Raw genomic sequence first — 15502 nt, 5'->3', positions numbered from 1 at the left:
ACACATTTATGATTAAAAAAGCCTTTTTTAAAAACATAACAAAAATAAAGAAATTTTAAGTACAATTTAAATATTTTATTATGATAACATAAATATTTAATTCTATTTTTTTAATTCTACATATATAACTAAATTGTAACAAAAAATGTTCCTTAATATTTTTAAAAAGTATTCCCTTTAATAATGCATGTACTATTGATATCCAAGTTTCCACATAAAATCTTTTTTTTTTTTTTTATTACTTTTAAATTGCATTTTTATTTTAAAATTAATTATAATTTAAAAAAAAATTTACAAAAAATGTTAGAAGAAAAAAAAAATAAAAAATAAAAAAGTTATAAAATATTTCTTTTCTTTGAAAACGAAATACTTATCTTTTTTTTAGAAAACAAAATTAAATATTTGAAATATTTTTTTAAATTTATTCCTCTTTTTTTTGCACTTTTTTTTTTTCTTTCATTTATTTATACACTTCTTTTTAATTTCTAAAATTTATTTAGAATGAAATTAAGTCTTATTTTATTAAATTTTAAATACTTTAATTTAATTATTAATTTTTTACTAAAATTTTATTCAATTTATATTTTGAATGGTATATTTAATAATATACTTTTAAATACATCTTTTACTAAATTTATATCTTCAGATAAATTTTTATTTATATTTCTACATATGAATTTATTATTTAACACATTTATTAAATCTATATATACATTTCAACTTTCTGAAACTTATATTTTTTTTTTTAAATTTTTAAAAACTTACAATAATTTTTTGCTGTTCATTAAACCTTATATTTTTTTAAATAGTAAGAAATTTTAATTTAATATATTTAAAAAATTCATATCCAACATTATAAAACTTCAATTTTTGTTTTTGCTTTATTTTTCTTTACATATATATATATATATAATATTATAGATTTTTTTTTCTAAGTAAAAACTTAAATTTATAAAGTAAATAAAAGTTAAAATATTTATATTTAAGATTTTGCTTTTCCTATTATATTTTTTTCCTTTTTCTTTTATAAAATATAGTAAGCAATTAAAATTTGCTTATATGATATACTTAGTTTAAATGTTTAATAAGCATAAATAAAAAAGAAAAAAATATATATATCTATAGTTTTTAAACATAAAAATACAAATAACCTAAAATTATTTCTTTTCAATATATATAAAGTATATCTGATTAAATATATTTTAAATAAAAAATTATTCTTTTGATTCAATGCAGAAATATTATTTTTTAATTTTTATGATATTTACATACATATAGTACAACATTTATGGTTCTGAGTTAATTTCATCATTTTTTTTTTTCTTTTTTTTTTTTTTCAAATATAAATAATTTATAAGATCTAAATAGAGATGTAATAATGAAAAAAAAAATTTTAATTACAATGGTTATTAAGAAAAAAATGTTTTTTTTGAGAGAAAAAAAAAAAATTGTACAAATATATAAAATTTAAAAAATTAGTTTAAACAATTCTTTTTCTAAGTGCTTTTATATAAATTACTTTTGTTTAGTTTTAGCTTTTATTTTTAAATAATAATTATAATTATAATTATAATTTTCACATTTTCTTTTTTTTTTTTATTTCGTCAGTTTAAACTTCGTAATTTTTGTTTTTTTATTTAAAAAAGAAAAAAAAAAAAAATATATATTTTTTTTATTCTTATGTAATTATGAAAAAATTAAAAAATCAATTTTGTTTTCCTTCTTTTTTTAAGCATGTCATTAACATTAATTTGCAATGATAACTGGAATAAAAACGAAAATATAAATAAGCCAACAGGAAGAGTAGGTCATTCATTACATTTTTATTATGAATTAAATTCATATGATATAAATGAAGAAGAATATGATGATATAGATAATTCCAATGGATTAAAAAAAGATAAAGAAAGTGAAAGTGAAAAAAAAAGTGAAGATACTGATGAAAAAGAATTTGAAAATGACTTTGATAAGAATATAAAAAATGAAGATACTCCAAAGAACAATAAAAATAATTTTAAAAACAATAGAAATAAATATATTCATGGGAAGTATAAAATAATCATATTTGGTGGTGGATCAATAGAGGATGATTTCATAAAAAATTACACTAATGAATATTTAATGAACAGAGGATGTATATATTATGAAAAAGAGAATAATTATATTAATTATAAATCTATGAGTATTGAAAATTATTTAAATAAAACATATAATGATATATATATATGTGAAGAAAAAAATTTTAATAGTTGGGAGAACATCCATACATATAATGTACCACCTCCAAGAGCTTTTCACGCATCTTGCATTGTCAATTTAGGATTAAATGGAGTATTTTTATTTATTCATGGAGGAAAAGTTAATAATAATCTTTTAGCTGATGATTCGTTATATGCTTTAAATTTAAGTCATATTTCTTTCGATGATAAAGGTGAAAAACAAATTAAGCAGAGAAAGGACACAAACAGTAATTGTGAAAGTAGTGGTGATGATAATAATTATGATGAAGAAGATGAATATGAGGATAATGGTGAAATAAATAATGGTTATAATGAGGAAGAACTTAATATAAATAATGAAACTAATAAAAAATGTTATAACAGTGAATATGATAAATATTATATTTACAATAATTTAAAAGAAGAAAATAAAATAAGTAGTTTATATAAAAAGGTAATTAAAAAAGATTTTAAAAATTTAAAAAAAAAAACAATAAAAAAAGATGATGATAATTTAAGAGAAGATATAGCAAAGGATAGTCCAGAAAAAATAATTCAAAAAGGTGGCAATGACTTAACTAAAAAATTTGCTAATTCAATAGAATTGAATAATCAGAATTTTAGTTTATGTGAATCAGAAAAGGGATTTTTTAATAACGAATATGAAAAAAGAGAGAAAGAAATTAAAAAAAAAGAGGAAAGTGAAAAATATAATATATCACAAAATAATTTAATTAATAAGAAGAAATTAAGATACTCTTCATCGTCTGATTCTTCATCATATTTATGTTCAACATCAGATACATTATCTTCATCCTATTCAACCTCATCTTCATGCTCATCTTGTTTATCTAATTCATCCTTTTTGCATAATAAAAGCGTTTCTGATAATTATAGTAATACATGTAAGAATTTATGTAATCCAACAAAAAGTGCTTTAAGCTCATCATCATCTGATGGTATATACGGAGTTACGAATACATATATATCTGAAGAAATAAAAAGAAAATGGATACAAATAAAAATTATTGGAAATAAGCCAAATAGTAGATATGGTCATACTTTAGACTTTTTATATCCATACTTAATTTTATTTGGTGGGAATGAGAAAATATGTGACGTAGAAAATTTGCATTGTAAAAATGATCTGTGGGTATTAAATATAGAAAAATGTAAAAAAAAAAAAAAAAAAAAAAAAGAATTTATATATTTTACATGGGAAGAAATAGAATATACATCTATTAATCCGCTAGGTAGATATTTTCATTCAACTTGTATATGGTACGATAAAAAAAAAAAAAAAAATAATTTAATTTTATATGGAGGGAAAATGAGAAGTAAAACAAATACTAGTAGATTGTTTTTGTTACAAAAAAATGGAAATAGTTGGATTTGGTCATTGTTACCTGTTTATGTAGATTGCTTAAATGAAAATAGAGCTTATCATTCAATAGTTAATATAAATGACTATATATTTATTATTGGAGGAGAAGAGTATAATTATAAGTATATAGAAAAAATGCCATCAGCTTTATATTCTTTTGAAACAAAAAAATTTCATTATATTGATGATTTTACGGCTAAAGCTTGCTTAAAATGTTTTGCAAAAGATTATGTTATTTATTCATGGGGAGGATTTACTGATATTCCTTTCAAACAAAATTTTTTTCCCAATAATTTTGCTATTCTAGATGTAAGTCCACATATTTTAAGCTCTCAAATGAGAGACAGCTTATACGATGAATATGATGAAAATTCAAACTTCATAATTAAAGCAGAAAGTGATTCAGATGATAATATTTATAAAAATATGAATAAAGAGATATCGAAATTAGAAAAAAAACAAAAAGAATTGGAAAAAGACTTATCATTTCATATAAAATTAAATAATAATTTGAATTATCGCTTAAAATCCCAAACACTACAATATCAAAAGTTAATTCAGTTAATAAATTTTAAGCAGAAGCAAAATGCGTATTTATTCGATTTATTAAAAAAGAACAATTTAGATATAAATAATGTTAATAACAATAAAGATTACGATAGTATAATAAGCAGTATTAGTAATAATAATTACACAAATTGCAGTGACTATTTTAAATTTTATAACAATATAAATGATAATTTGATGAATACAACAAAAGCTGATATAGACACACACAACTTAGATTCTAGACATGAAGATAACAATATAATAAATGAATTGAATAATCAAATTCAAGATAAAAAATTAATAAATGAAATAAACCCAAGGGATTCTAATACTTATGAAAATATGCTAAACATTGAAAAAATTCAAAGGTATTCTTACACTAACAATACAAATACAAAAAACGAAAACAATGAAGAGCATATGTCTTCTCAATCACCTTTTGAACAAAATTACTCGAAAAATACATTTGATAACAAGTGTAACGAAAATAAATATATTGAACAAATAAAAAATGATTTAATAAATGTCCAAGAAGTATCCGAGTTTTTAGAAAAGACACAGAACGATTATTTTAACGAGGAATATAATGTTTATAAAAATAATTTATATACAAATGAAGATATAAAAGAAAATTCAAAATATTTAGATGACCATTTAAATTATAAAAGTAGTTCGGCTGATAGTTTCATAAATAATAATAGCAGCTTTATGAATGATTATTCCATCTCTTTAGATCTTTGTATAGGAAAACAACAAAATGATTATAATAATAATTTAACTGATAATTCATCTATTCCTAATCAAAACCTTGGTTGTAATGAAAAAAAAAATACCAAATATAACGAAAATGAAAATATAAGAAATCAAGCAGATATAAAATTACCAGAAAGAGAAGCATCAAATCAAAGAGTTCGCAGAAAAACAGCAGAAAAATGTTTAAAATTAATTGAACAAGATAGATTAAATAGAATTTTAAAGGAAAAATAGTACAAAAATATATATACGTTCTACATATTTATATATAAATTATACGTTATTTAATAATATTTTATTAAATTATTTTATGTAATTCTAAACTTTATCAACTTATATCATATTGTTTAGTTAAATAGTGTTTTATTTTATATTGTTTTAAATTGTTTTATTTTGTTTAATTTTTATACTTCTTTAATAATATTATAATTTACTTTTTTGTTTTAATTGATTTATAATGAAAAATAAAATTAATTTTTTTAATTTTTTCATTACACAATATAAAAAAATTAGAAATAAAAACTTTTGTAATTAGATATTTTAAATTTTAAAGTATAATAAAAAATTACAAATATATTTTTTCTATAAATAATATAAATTGCTTTTATTTATATTAAAAAAAAAAATCTTATGATTGTTAAAAATCAAAATAATACTAAATCATTTTTATATCATTAAATATTTAGTATGCTCTATATTTTTCTTAAAGACAATTATCTTTCTAATTTTATTTGTTTCTCTTTTTTTTTTTTTTTTTCTATATAATCCATTTTAAAGTTTTAAAATGAATTATTTATATTAATATTTCTATTATATTTATCTTTATTATAATTGTCTTTGTCTATTTTAATATTTAAATATAAATTTTTTTTGTACTATTAATTTTATTAATTATAATTTTAATTACTTTATTTTTGCTTCACCATTATATTTGTTCATAAGATATTACTTATATAAAATATATTTTCTTGTAAAATTTATGATTAATATATTAATTTTTATTTTAAATATTATAAAAAAAAAAAAAGAAAAAAAAATTTTTTTTTTGGACTTTTATTTGAATTCTTTTTTGTATTTAAATTTTCTTTTCACTATTAGAATATTATTATTTAAATTCACTATAAAAATATATAATGTAATAATTTTGTATGTCTTAAATAAATTTAATATATATAAAAATTACAAATTATTAAATCTATTTAGAAAGAAAAAAAAGTAATTTAATTCCAATTAAGAAAAAATTTTAAATAATATAATATGACAAATTTATTTTAACTAGGAATTTTGTTTTGCACTTTCCTTTATTGAAATACATAAGAAACAATTAAACCCTTAAAGAAAATAATCTTTCAAAGCTATAAATGTTAGTAACACTAATAAAAATTTCATTTTTCATGTATTTAAACAAACGTTTTTTTTTTTATAATTTCTATAATTTTTTATAAAAAATAATTTATCTCTTCTATAATTGTAAAACTCAATTTCTTTTGATTATCAGTGGTTAGTCATATATAATTGGGCATATATATTTTACATTAATAAAATGGATTTTTGCTAAAATTATTCAATATTAATCTACCTCAATTGCTTTATATTTAATATAATATTTCAATATATTAAGATTCACATTTGATTCGAATTAATTATCTTTTAAGTTAATAAAAATTATTTTTTATATCGTCTCTTAATCACTAATTATATGTTTAAAATCTTAGTTACTAAAATTTTTGAGTATATATCCATATGTATTTTCTCTAGTCATATATGTTAGACAATGGAATAATTCCATGAAATAATTATTTATTTTAATTTTTATTTTATATTTTCGTATAAAATTTTATGAAACTTATATTTTGACAATTTAAATATATATATTAAAACTGAATTTTATAAACGTTAATTTATTAAAATAAAAAGAATGAAAATAAATCTTTTTGCTAATAATTTTTTTTTGAATTACTATCATAATAAAAATATATATTTTTAAAAAAACAAAACAAAATATAATTTTTTTCTTTTTTAATAGTTAGAATATGAAAAATACACCATTTTTTTCATCATTAGGAAATTTAATATTAACCTAAAAAGAAAAATTTGTATATATATATATATATTAAATAATAAAAGTAATAATAAATACTTTTTCCTTTATAAATATAATTACTATTTTTTTTCAATTAAAAAATTGTTATTTGTTTTGCTAGCTTCATTAAGTTTCTTTACTTTTTTTATATATATATTAAAAAGAATAGATTTCATATTAAATTCAGATAAAGAAGTTGATAATTTTTGAAGAAAATTAATATTATTTAATAATTCATTAGGAAAATAGTTTTTTTTTAAAAAAGCAAGGTTATTAATAAAATTAATTTTAATTAGATATTTTACTGATAAATTACTCATTATTATATTTGAATTCCTTATTTTATACATATATCCATTAGATATGTAAAAACTTTTAATTTTATTAATATTTTTATTTTTATATCTAAATAATTTTTCATTTCTCAGAATAATCATTGTTACATATTTACAAATACTAAAAATATTATTTTTGCAAAAAATACTACTATAACATGTTTTTTTTCCTATTTTATTTACTTTTTTCTTAGATATAATAGTGTAATTATAAACTGTTTTCATTTTTATGTTATACGTATATTTGTGTCTATACAACCTAAAAAATTTGAAATTTTTGTTTTTCCTTAAAGTGTGAACTTGATTAATATTAAAAAGATTATTTCGGTTTTGTAGAAATATTACATCATTACATAAAAATCTATTTAAATAAATCATCCATATATCTAATAACCTTTTTCCATTATTCAAATACATATAATTTTTAGTTAAAAAGAAAAATAATGTTTCATAAAAATAATCATACTTATAATTTATGTAATTATAACTTTTAAAAATATCAACCAAAATATTAAATTGATCAGAAATAATACAAGAATTTAAGTTACACTCTTTATTGGATTTATATCTTTCTTCATTTAGATGTAGATTTTTATATAATTCATTAATATATTTTAAATTATTGTTATTTTTCGTATCATTAATTAGGGTATTTAAATAATTTATATATTTTAAAATGGGTATTTCAAAAGAATTAAATAACGAATATCTATATATTTTCGCTTTTATCAATGATTTTATAATTATATTTATTTGATGCAAGCTAAAATCATTTTTTCTATTTTCAGCAACTCTTAACAAATTTTTATAAAAATAAACATTTTTATAATTTTTTAATATACTACTTTTAATGATGTTATGTAGGTTATTGATATTTTTATATTTGTTCTTGCAAGTTTTACTATTATTATTCCATATGATATCCTTATACTCATTTACACAAACGTTTATTTTATTTTTTTCTTCATTTAATAGATTTCGATGAACGTGATTTATTCTATTAATGTTTTGAAGCCTCAGCATATTTATATAAATACATTATTTCTATAAATATATTTTTAATTTTTAATAAAGAAAAAATAAAAAAAAAAGAATTTTTCTCAATGCTTATTCATTTATAATTTATAATTTATAATTCACTATAATATTTTGAAAAGAAATTCTTATTCATCATTATTACAAATTATTCTTGATAATTTATAAACAATTTTTTACTTACTTTCATTTTTTTTTTTTAAAGTAATTTATCCATTTTTAATTTATGATAATTTTTTTATACTTTTTTTTTAATTAATTTTTAGCCCTTTTTTCAATATTTTAACATTTTATTTTATTTAATTTATATTATTTTTTTTTTTTTTGTTGAATATAAAATTTTAAAGAACAAAACTTCACATATTCAGTATTTTATTTCGTTTCTATCAATTCAAATCCTTTAATTTTATTACATCGAAATTTTCCATATTTTTTTATAAAAAATAAAACCTTTAGAAAAACTTTAGGGTACTTTAGTGAATTATAAATATTTATATGATTTTAATATTTTAAAATAATTAAGATATTACATTAATTATTTAAATAAAAAATTAAATGTTATATATATGAATTAAGTTATTATATTTCATTAATTTTAAATTTATAAATTTCATATTAATATGAAATTAATAAAAAGAATTAAATGTGTTATAATTGAAAATGTAAAATTTTATTCTGAGAAAGTCAGAAAAATCAGATAGAAAAAAGTAGCTAATAGAGACAAAAAAAAATTTTTTTTTATTAGTTTATAAAGTAAATCATAATTTTTATAAAAATAAAAGTTTATTATGATATATTTATTATTATGTTTTTTTATATATAATGCAAAACTGTGTTAATTTAATTAATTAATTATGTTAATAATTTCTTTTTTCGTAATTCTTTTTAGAATATTTTTAAAATAATTTTAAATTATAGATTTCTCTTTTTCATATTAGTATGCTACTTCATTGTATCTCTTGGAATCTTCATTATTTTCAATCCTTACATTTTCAAATATGACGCATGCTTTTAATTTTAGATGATGAGAAAATATACTTAAAATTTTTACTTCAGCTCTATATGATTAAAGTAAAATTTTCAGTATCATTAAATAGACATAATAAATAGTTTATCTCCTATATGATTTTCTTTAAAATATAGTTCTTTTACATGAATTTCATATATTTTTTTTTTCTCTTTTGGGGGTATTATATATTTAGAAAATGGTAATGTATTTACAAAATACTGCAAAATATATGCATATTCATTTCATACATAATAAAAGAAACGTTCTAAAAAGTGATCAGAAATTTCTTGAAAAGTTATTTTTACAAAATTTTTAATTATCAGTATTTTATACTACATATTTCTTAATAGATACAAGCATTTTTATACTTTAAGAAGCTAATTAGGAGAGTATAATAAAAAAAATATAAATCCTTCTTGTTAATAGAATTACTTTATCTGAATTATTTAAATTAATATAACCAGAATAAATATATGAATGAATAGGGAATATAAATATTTACTTCAATTAAATATTATGAAGCGTATAAAAGTTGATTATATTATAATTTTTTCTTTTTAATAATAATATTATCATTATATTGGTATAATCTCTATATAAATTGAACAAAATAAAAAATATATCAAATTTTATTAAAAATTGCCATAACTTATAATTTATTATTATTTTTTTTTCTTAATTACTACAGAAATATTATATGATATGAATTAGTAATGTTTTAAAGGAACAAATATTTAAAATTCTTTCAAATAAATATTTTTACCTAAGATATATAAAATTTATCTAATCCTCATATATATTTAAGTGAATTTTATGAAAAATATATTATTGAATAAAATAATTAAATATAAAAAATTTCTATATCCAAAGTTGCAAAATTTTAATAAAAATGATAGTTTTCATTCTAGTTGTATATGAATAGAATAATACTAAAACATATGTTTATATAAAATTTGTTCTAAAATATATAATTATATATAACCACTAAAAAATTAGGGATATTATAGAAAAATTGGAAAATATAATTTTAAAAAAAAAGGCTTGTGGAATTAAATATTTTTTTAATTAATAAAATTTTTTTTTTTTTCTAATTTATGAATATCAATAATGTGTAAGTGATGTATTTCTAAATAATTTTATGTAATATTTTTAAAGTTACATAAATATATTCTTATTGAAATTTTAAAAAAATTATAATTAATTTTGTTATTATATTGTAATTTTTCAGATTTTACTTATATTTTTTTTATGATATATATGCATGTGTAAATTTTATATAGGATGAATATATAAATATATATATTTTAAATTGAAAAGAATTATATTAATATTTTTACCTTAAAAAGTAAATAAAAATAAATTGGAAAATGCCGATATTTAGCAAAACTAAAATATTATAGTTATGTTTTAGGAAATGTAAATACAATAAGAAAAATATAAGTTCAAATAAGATATAATATCCTTATTTATCTAATGACTTGGATTATATTTAATGAAATAATGTAAAGTAATTTTATTATTAATGTGCATAGATATGAATTGAATACATGCTGAAAATATAGAATTTTGATAGTTGGAACCCATGGATTCTATCATTTTTACAGAGTATATTAAGACCATTAGGATAAATGCATATATAATTAATTTTGCATTTTCATTAAATATAAAAATTACGACATATTATTAACATTATTAAATTTATATTTTTAAAAAACTGAAACTTAAAAAAAAAAAAAATTTTTTAAATAATTCCCGAGATGCTATAATTACGTAGTTTTTTTTTTTATTTTATTTAATTTTTATGTTATATATATATTTTATATTATTTATAATGAATTCTATATTATACAAATGCATAATTTATTGAATATATTTTTTAGTTACAAAACTTTTTTTTTAATTTCACTAAAGTATTTTTTTTTTTTTTTGTCTAACTCTTCTAATAAAGAATGAAGCATTGAAATTTAGTAAAACACATTTGATATTTTTTTTTATAATTAGTAAGAAATATTATACATGTTATTAGTATTTTTATATATAAGTTAATTTTTTTTTTTTTTCTAATGTATCTTTTATATTTTACCATTTTTTAAAAGATCAAAGTATTTTTAAAGAGAAAAGATTTATCAAATAAGTATTTTTATATTAAATTGTTTGGAAAGTTTTTTTTTTTTATTCTATCAAAAAAAAAAAAAAAAAATACATGTATCTTTGTCCATATTTTTGTTGAACATTAATGATGGATATATACCTTTTATATAAAAAAAAAAAATATTTAGAAAAAGAAGTTAATTTTTCTTCTCTTTTATATTTTCTATAATAAATTAAACTGTACTTTTAAAAAATAATATGTTAAAGTCTTAAAATATACATACAATATAGTGCAATAATCACTCAACATTAAAAAATCTAATTTGAAACAATTGACAAAAAAAGAATTCTGTAATATATACAATAAAATTATTATTTTGTTTTATTTTATTTTATTTTATTTTTTTTACGTGATATTTTTATAAAAAGTATATTTTGTTTTATTAAAAATGAAGTGAAATAGATATATTTATACTTGAAAATAATTATTTGAGAATAAAAAGGTACATAAAGGTATGTTATGAAAAATAACAATATATATAATATTATAAAGGAAATAATATGCAACAAAAAAAAAAAAAAAAATAAATAAATAAATAAATAAAGGTTTATGAGATATATAATAATCACAAGTTATTTTATATATAGTTAAAAGATTTAGAAAAAAAAAAAAAAAAAATATAAAATCTGTATTAATGGGAAACATTAATTTATTAATTGCAAATCTTATTAGTCTCATAATTATATTTATGTCAATAGCATTTCTTAGTTTTTTTAGAAAGAAGGATTGTGTAAAAAAATTATTTCGATTATATTCAGAAAAACACATTTATGAGGAGTTGGATGATAGAAATGAAAATACAAAAGTGTTTTTAAATAAAAAAAAACAAATTTTAAAGTTGTATAAGATAATAAAATTAACAAAAACAGTAAAAATTTTTATTTTCTCTTATCCTAGTGAATATGAATATTTAGGTTTGGGTATTTGTAAGCATATAAAATTTAATGGTTTAAATAAGGAAGGTAAAATAAAAGGAAAATGGAATAATCATGATGATAAGGAAAAAGATCTTAATCAAATATTTAGAAGTTATACACCTATTTATATAGATAAAAAAAATAAGCACGTCCATTTTGTTATCCGCATATATTATCCAGATGATAATTATATAGATGGTGGTAAAATGAGTATGCAATTAAACAATTTAAAATATAATGATAAGTTAGAAATATCAGGTCCTTTTGGCTTATTAGAATATAAAGGAAATAATGAATTTGTACATATATCTAAATCTATAAAAAATAAAAAACATATAGTTATGATTGCTGGTGGTACAGGTATGACACCTTTTTTTCGATTAATAAACCATTTACTTTTAACAGAAAATAAGGAAGGGAATAATCTAATTTATATAACATTTATTTATGCAAATAGGAATGAGGAAGAAATTTTATTAAAGCCAAGTAATTTTTTTTTAATATATCCATGCTTTTTTTAATTACTTTTTTATTTTTTTTTTATATAGATATAAATTTTATTTAAATTTTTTTTTTTATATTATATATCTTAGACACTGTTTTAGTTAATTATAAAATATATATTAATTGAATTATATATTTATGTATTTTACTTTGAATAATCATTAATAAAAAAGAATGCTTACTTTTTAAGAACAATATATATATATTTATGCATTTTTTATTTTATAGTTTTCGATGAATATGAGAGCAAATTTGAAAATATTAAAATAGTTTACAGTATAGATAAATGCTTAGATGAAACAAAAAAAAATTTATTTGAAAATGTTGGATTTATAAATGAAGAATTATTGAAAAAATATGTTTTAAAGTATCAAAAATTGGATATAAAAATTAATAGTGATGATACATTAATTTTATTATGCGGTCCTCCACCTATGACTACTTTTCTCCAAAAAATTTTAAGAGATCTTAATCAAATGGAAAACATTATAACCCTTTAAAATAAGAAAAAAAAAATAAATAAAATAATTAAATAATTAAGAATAACTTTTATTTGTAAATATTTATATAGTAGAATATTTATTTGTATTTTATATATCACTTTTTTTTTTTTTTTAATGTACTCTTTAAAAAAAATTGTCTAAAAATTTTTTTTTATTAATAATTACATTTAAATTGTTTTAAAATATAAAATTAATTTCCATTTGATTAAAGAAAATAAAATATTTAAAAATTTCTTAAAATATTATTAATTATTTTAAAATTTATTAACTTCAAATATATAAAAAAAAAAAATTATGAAAATGAATTAATTATGAATAAATAACTTTAATAAAATAAAAAGAATAATTTAAAAAAAAAAAATAGAAAACAAATAACAGTTTATTTTTGTAAATGCGTATTTTTACATTAATGAAACAAAATTGTTTGGGTGCCAATACCCTAACACAGTAATATCAAACTTTGCTATTTTCATATTTAACATTCTTAATATTTTAGCATTTTCTATACTTATAATTTTATTTTTTTCTGCTAATATTTTGTTTTCTTTTAAAATAATTTTCTGATCAATTATATCAAAATTTAATTTTCTTTTTTGTAAATCTTTTTGCATAGATACAGGAACATTTAGTACCTCACCACATTTTAGTGTAACATCTTGAGAAGAAATATTTCCGTGTTTTATGTATTCTTCTGGTTGAAACTCATTAAAAAACTTTATGACTTTTAAAGGTGCATCTTTAGTTATTAAAAGCATCCTATTTCCTACTAGTAACTAAATAGAAAAAAAGAAATATTAATTTTATATAAAATAAAAAAAAGTAAAAGAATTTAAAAGCGTATATATAAATTAAATCAAAAAAAAAAAAAAAAAAATATATATATATATATATATAATAAAATAATGAATAAAATGTTTAATATACCTCAGATATTTTATGAATATTTGGTTTTGCTTCATTTTCTTGATTGATACCAAGAGCTAACCTCATTAATTTATTTTTCCCAAAGAAAATTCTACATTTATTAAAATAAATAGATAAAATTTTTGTTGTTATATAATTTTCGTAAATTTATGTCTATATATATTATTATATATTAAGATATATTTTTATATATTTCATGGAATAAATTTAAAATTCTTTCCTTTTTATATTAATAATCACATTTTTAATTTAAAAATATTTTTAATATTTTTTTTTTTTTTTCTTTTTGCTAAATTTTTTTTCATTATATTAAAGAATATTAGCGTATATGTGCTCTTCCACTATTTTTTATTTTTCCTTACTTTCCATTGGGCTTGAAATGTTCTATTACTTTTTTCAGGTTGTTGTTTGAATATGTTCTAATATCTAAAACATATATGTAAATGTTTGGAATTTCAATATTCTTTTTTATTTCTGTAAGTTTTAAATCTTTCTTTTCTTTTTTATTTAATTTCTTCTTTACTTTTGTCAGTGATATTGTTACGTTTCTCTTTGATTTTGGCATTTTTATTATATGTTCAAATTATAATACAATGAAAAAATAAAAAATAAAAAAGGAAATGATTAATTATACTTAAAAATAAATTATTTTATGTTTTTTTACTTTGCTATCGCATTAAATATAAAATAATTATAATTTGAATTATTTTAATGCAAATATAATATTTTTATTATTTAATTTTCTTTTATATTATTATATTTTTAACTTTTTTTTTTTTTTCTTTATTTTTTTCTGTAAAAAATGATCTGAAGTTCTTACATATTTATATAACTTTTAAAAAAAAAAAAAAAATATATCTATATTGATATTATTAGTAATGAAAGCTTTTACATTTTTATAAGATAATATTTAAAAAAAAAAAAAAAAGTATATATTAATGTTATTACATAAAGTTAAATTATTAATTAAAAAAAGCAAATTATAATACTATTATAAGAATAGAGTTTTGCATATTATATAAAGCTTAAAAATTTTATAATTTTATTATTTTATATAATTTATTTTATTTTATTACATTTCATTTTTTTTTTTTTTTTTTTTTGTAAAGGAATATTTTAAATTTATAAATATTAT

At 16.7% G+C, this 15502-nt stretch overlaps 4 protein-coding genes across 4 annotated transcripts; 2 read left to right on the top strand and 2 right to left on the bottom strand.

Moving 5' to 3' along the window:
• Positions 1 to 1734: 1734 nt before the first annotated feature.
• PRELSG_0011100 (conserved Plasmodium protein, unknown function) lies at positions 1735 to 5139 on the top strand (the record flags this gene model as incomplete). Its single annotated transcript, XM_028677234.1, has 1 exon — positions 1735 to 5139. One exon carries the CDS (start codon positions 1735 to 1737, stop codon positions 5137 to 5139), a length of 3405 nt encoding a protein of 1134 aa, XP_028531303.1.
• A 1929-nt stretch (positions 5140 to 7068) lies between these two features.
• On the bottom strand, positions 7069 to 8346 carry PRELSG_0011000 (conserved Plasmodium protein, unknown function; the record flags this gene model as incomplete). Its single annotated transcript, XM_028677223.1, has 1 exon — positions 7069 to 8346. The coding sequence occupies one exon, from the start codon at positions 8344 to 8346 to the stop codon at positions 7069 to 7071; it is 1278 nt and encodes a 425-aa protein (XP_028531302.1).
• A 3807-nt stretch (positions 8347 to 12153) lies between these two features.
• Positions 12154 to 13440, top strand: PRELSG_0010900 (NADH-cytochrome b5 reductase, putative; the record flags this gene model as incomplete). Its single annotated transcript, XM_028677211.1, has 2 exons — positions 12154 to 12922; positions 13169 to 13440. The coding sequence occupies 2 exons, from the start codon at positions 12154 to 12156 to the stop codon at positions 13438 to 13440; spliced, it is 1041 nt and encodes a 346-aa protein (XP_028531301.1).
• A 404-nt stretch (positions 13441 to 13844) lies between these two features.
• Positions 13845 to 14932, bottom strand: PRELSG_0010800 (ribosome biogenesis protein MRT4, putative; the record flags this gene model as incomplete). Its single annotated transcript, XM_028677200.1, has 3 exons — positions 13845 to 14216; positions 14368 to 14458; positions 14730 to 14932. The coding sequence occupies 3 exons, from the start codon at positions 14930 to 14932 to the stop codon at positions 13845 to 13847; spliced, it is 666 nt and encodes a 221-aa protein (XP_028531300.1).
• Between the last annotated feature and the right edge of the window lie 570 nt (positions 14933 to 15502).

This window comes from Plasmodium relictum (genome assembly GCF_900005765.1).
Source record: "Plasmodium relictum strain SGS1 genome assembly, contig: PRELSG_00_v1_95, whole genome shotgun sequence".
In the NCBI taxonomy this organism is placed as follows: Eukaryota; Apicomplexa; class Aconoidasida; order Haemosporida; family Plasmodiidae; genus Plasmodium; species Plasmodium relictum.
This window is presented reverse-complemented; position numbering and strand designations above follow the sequence as displayed.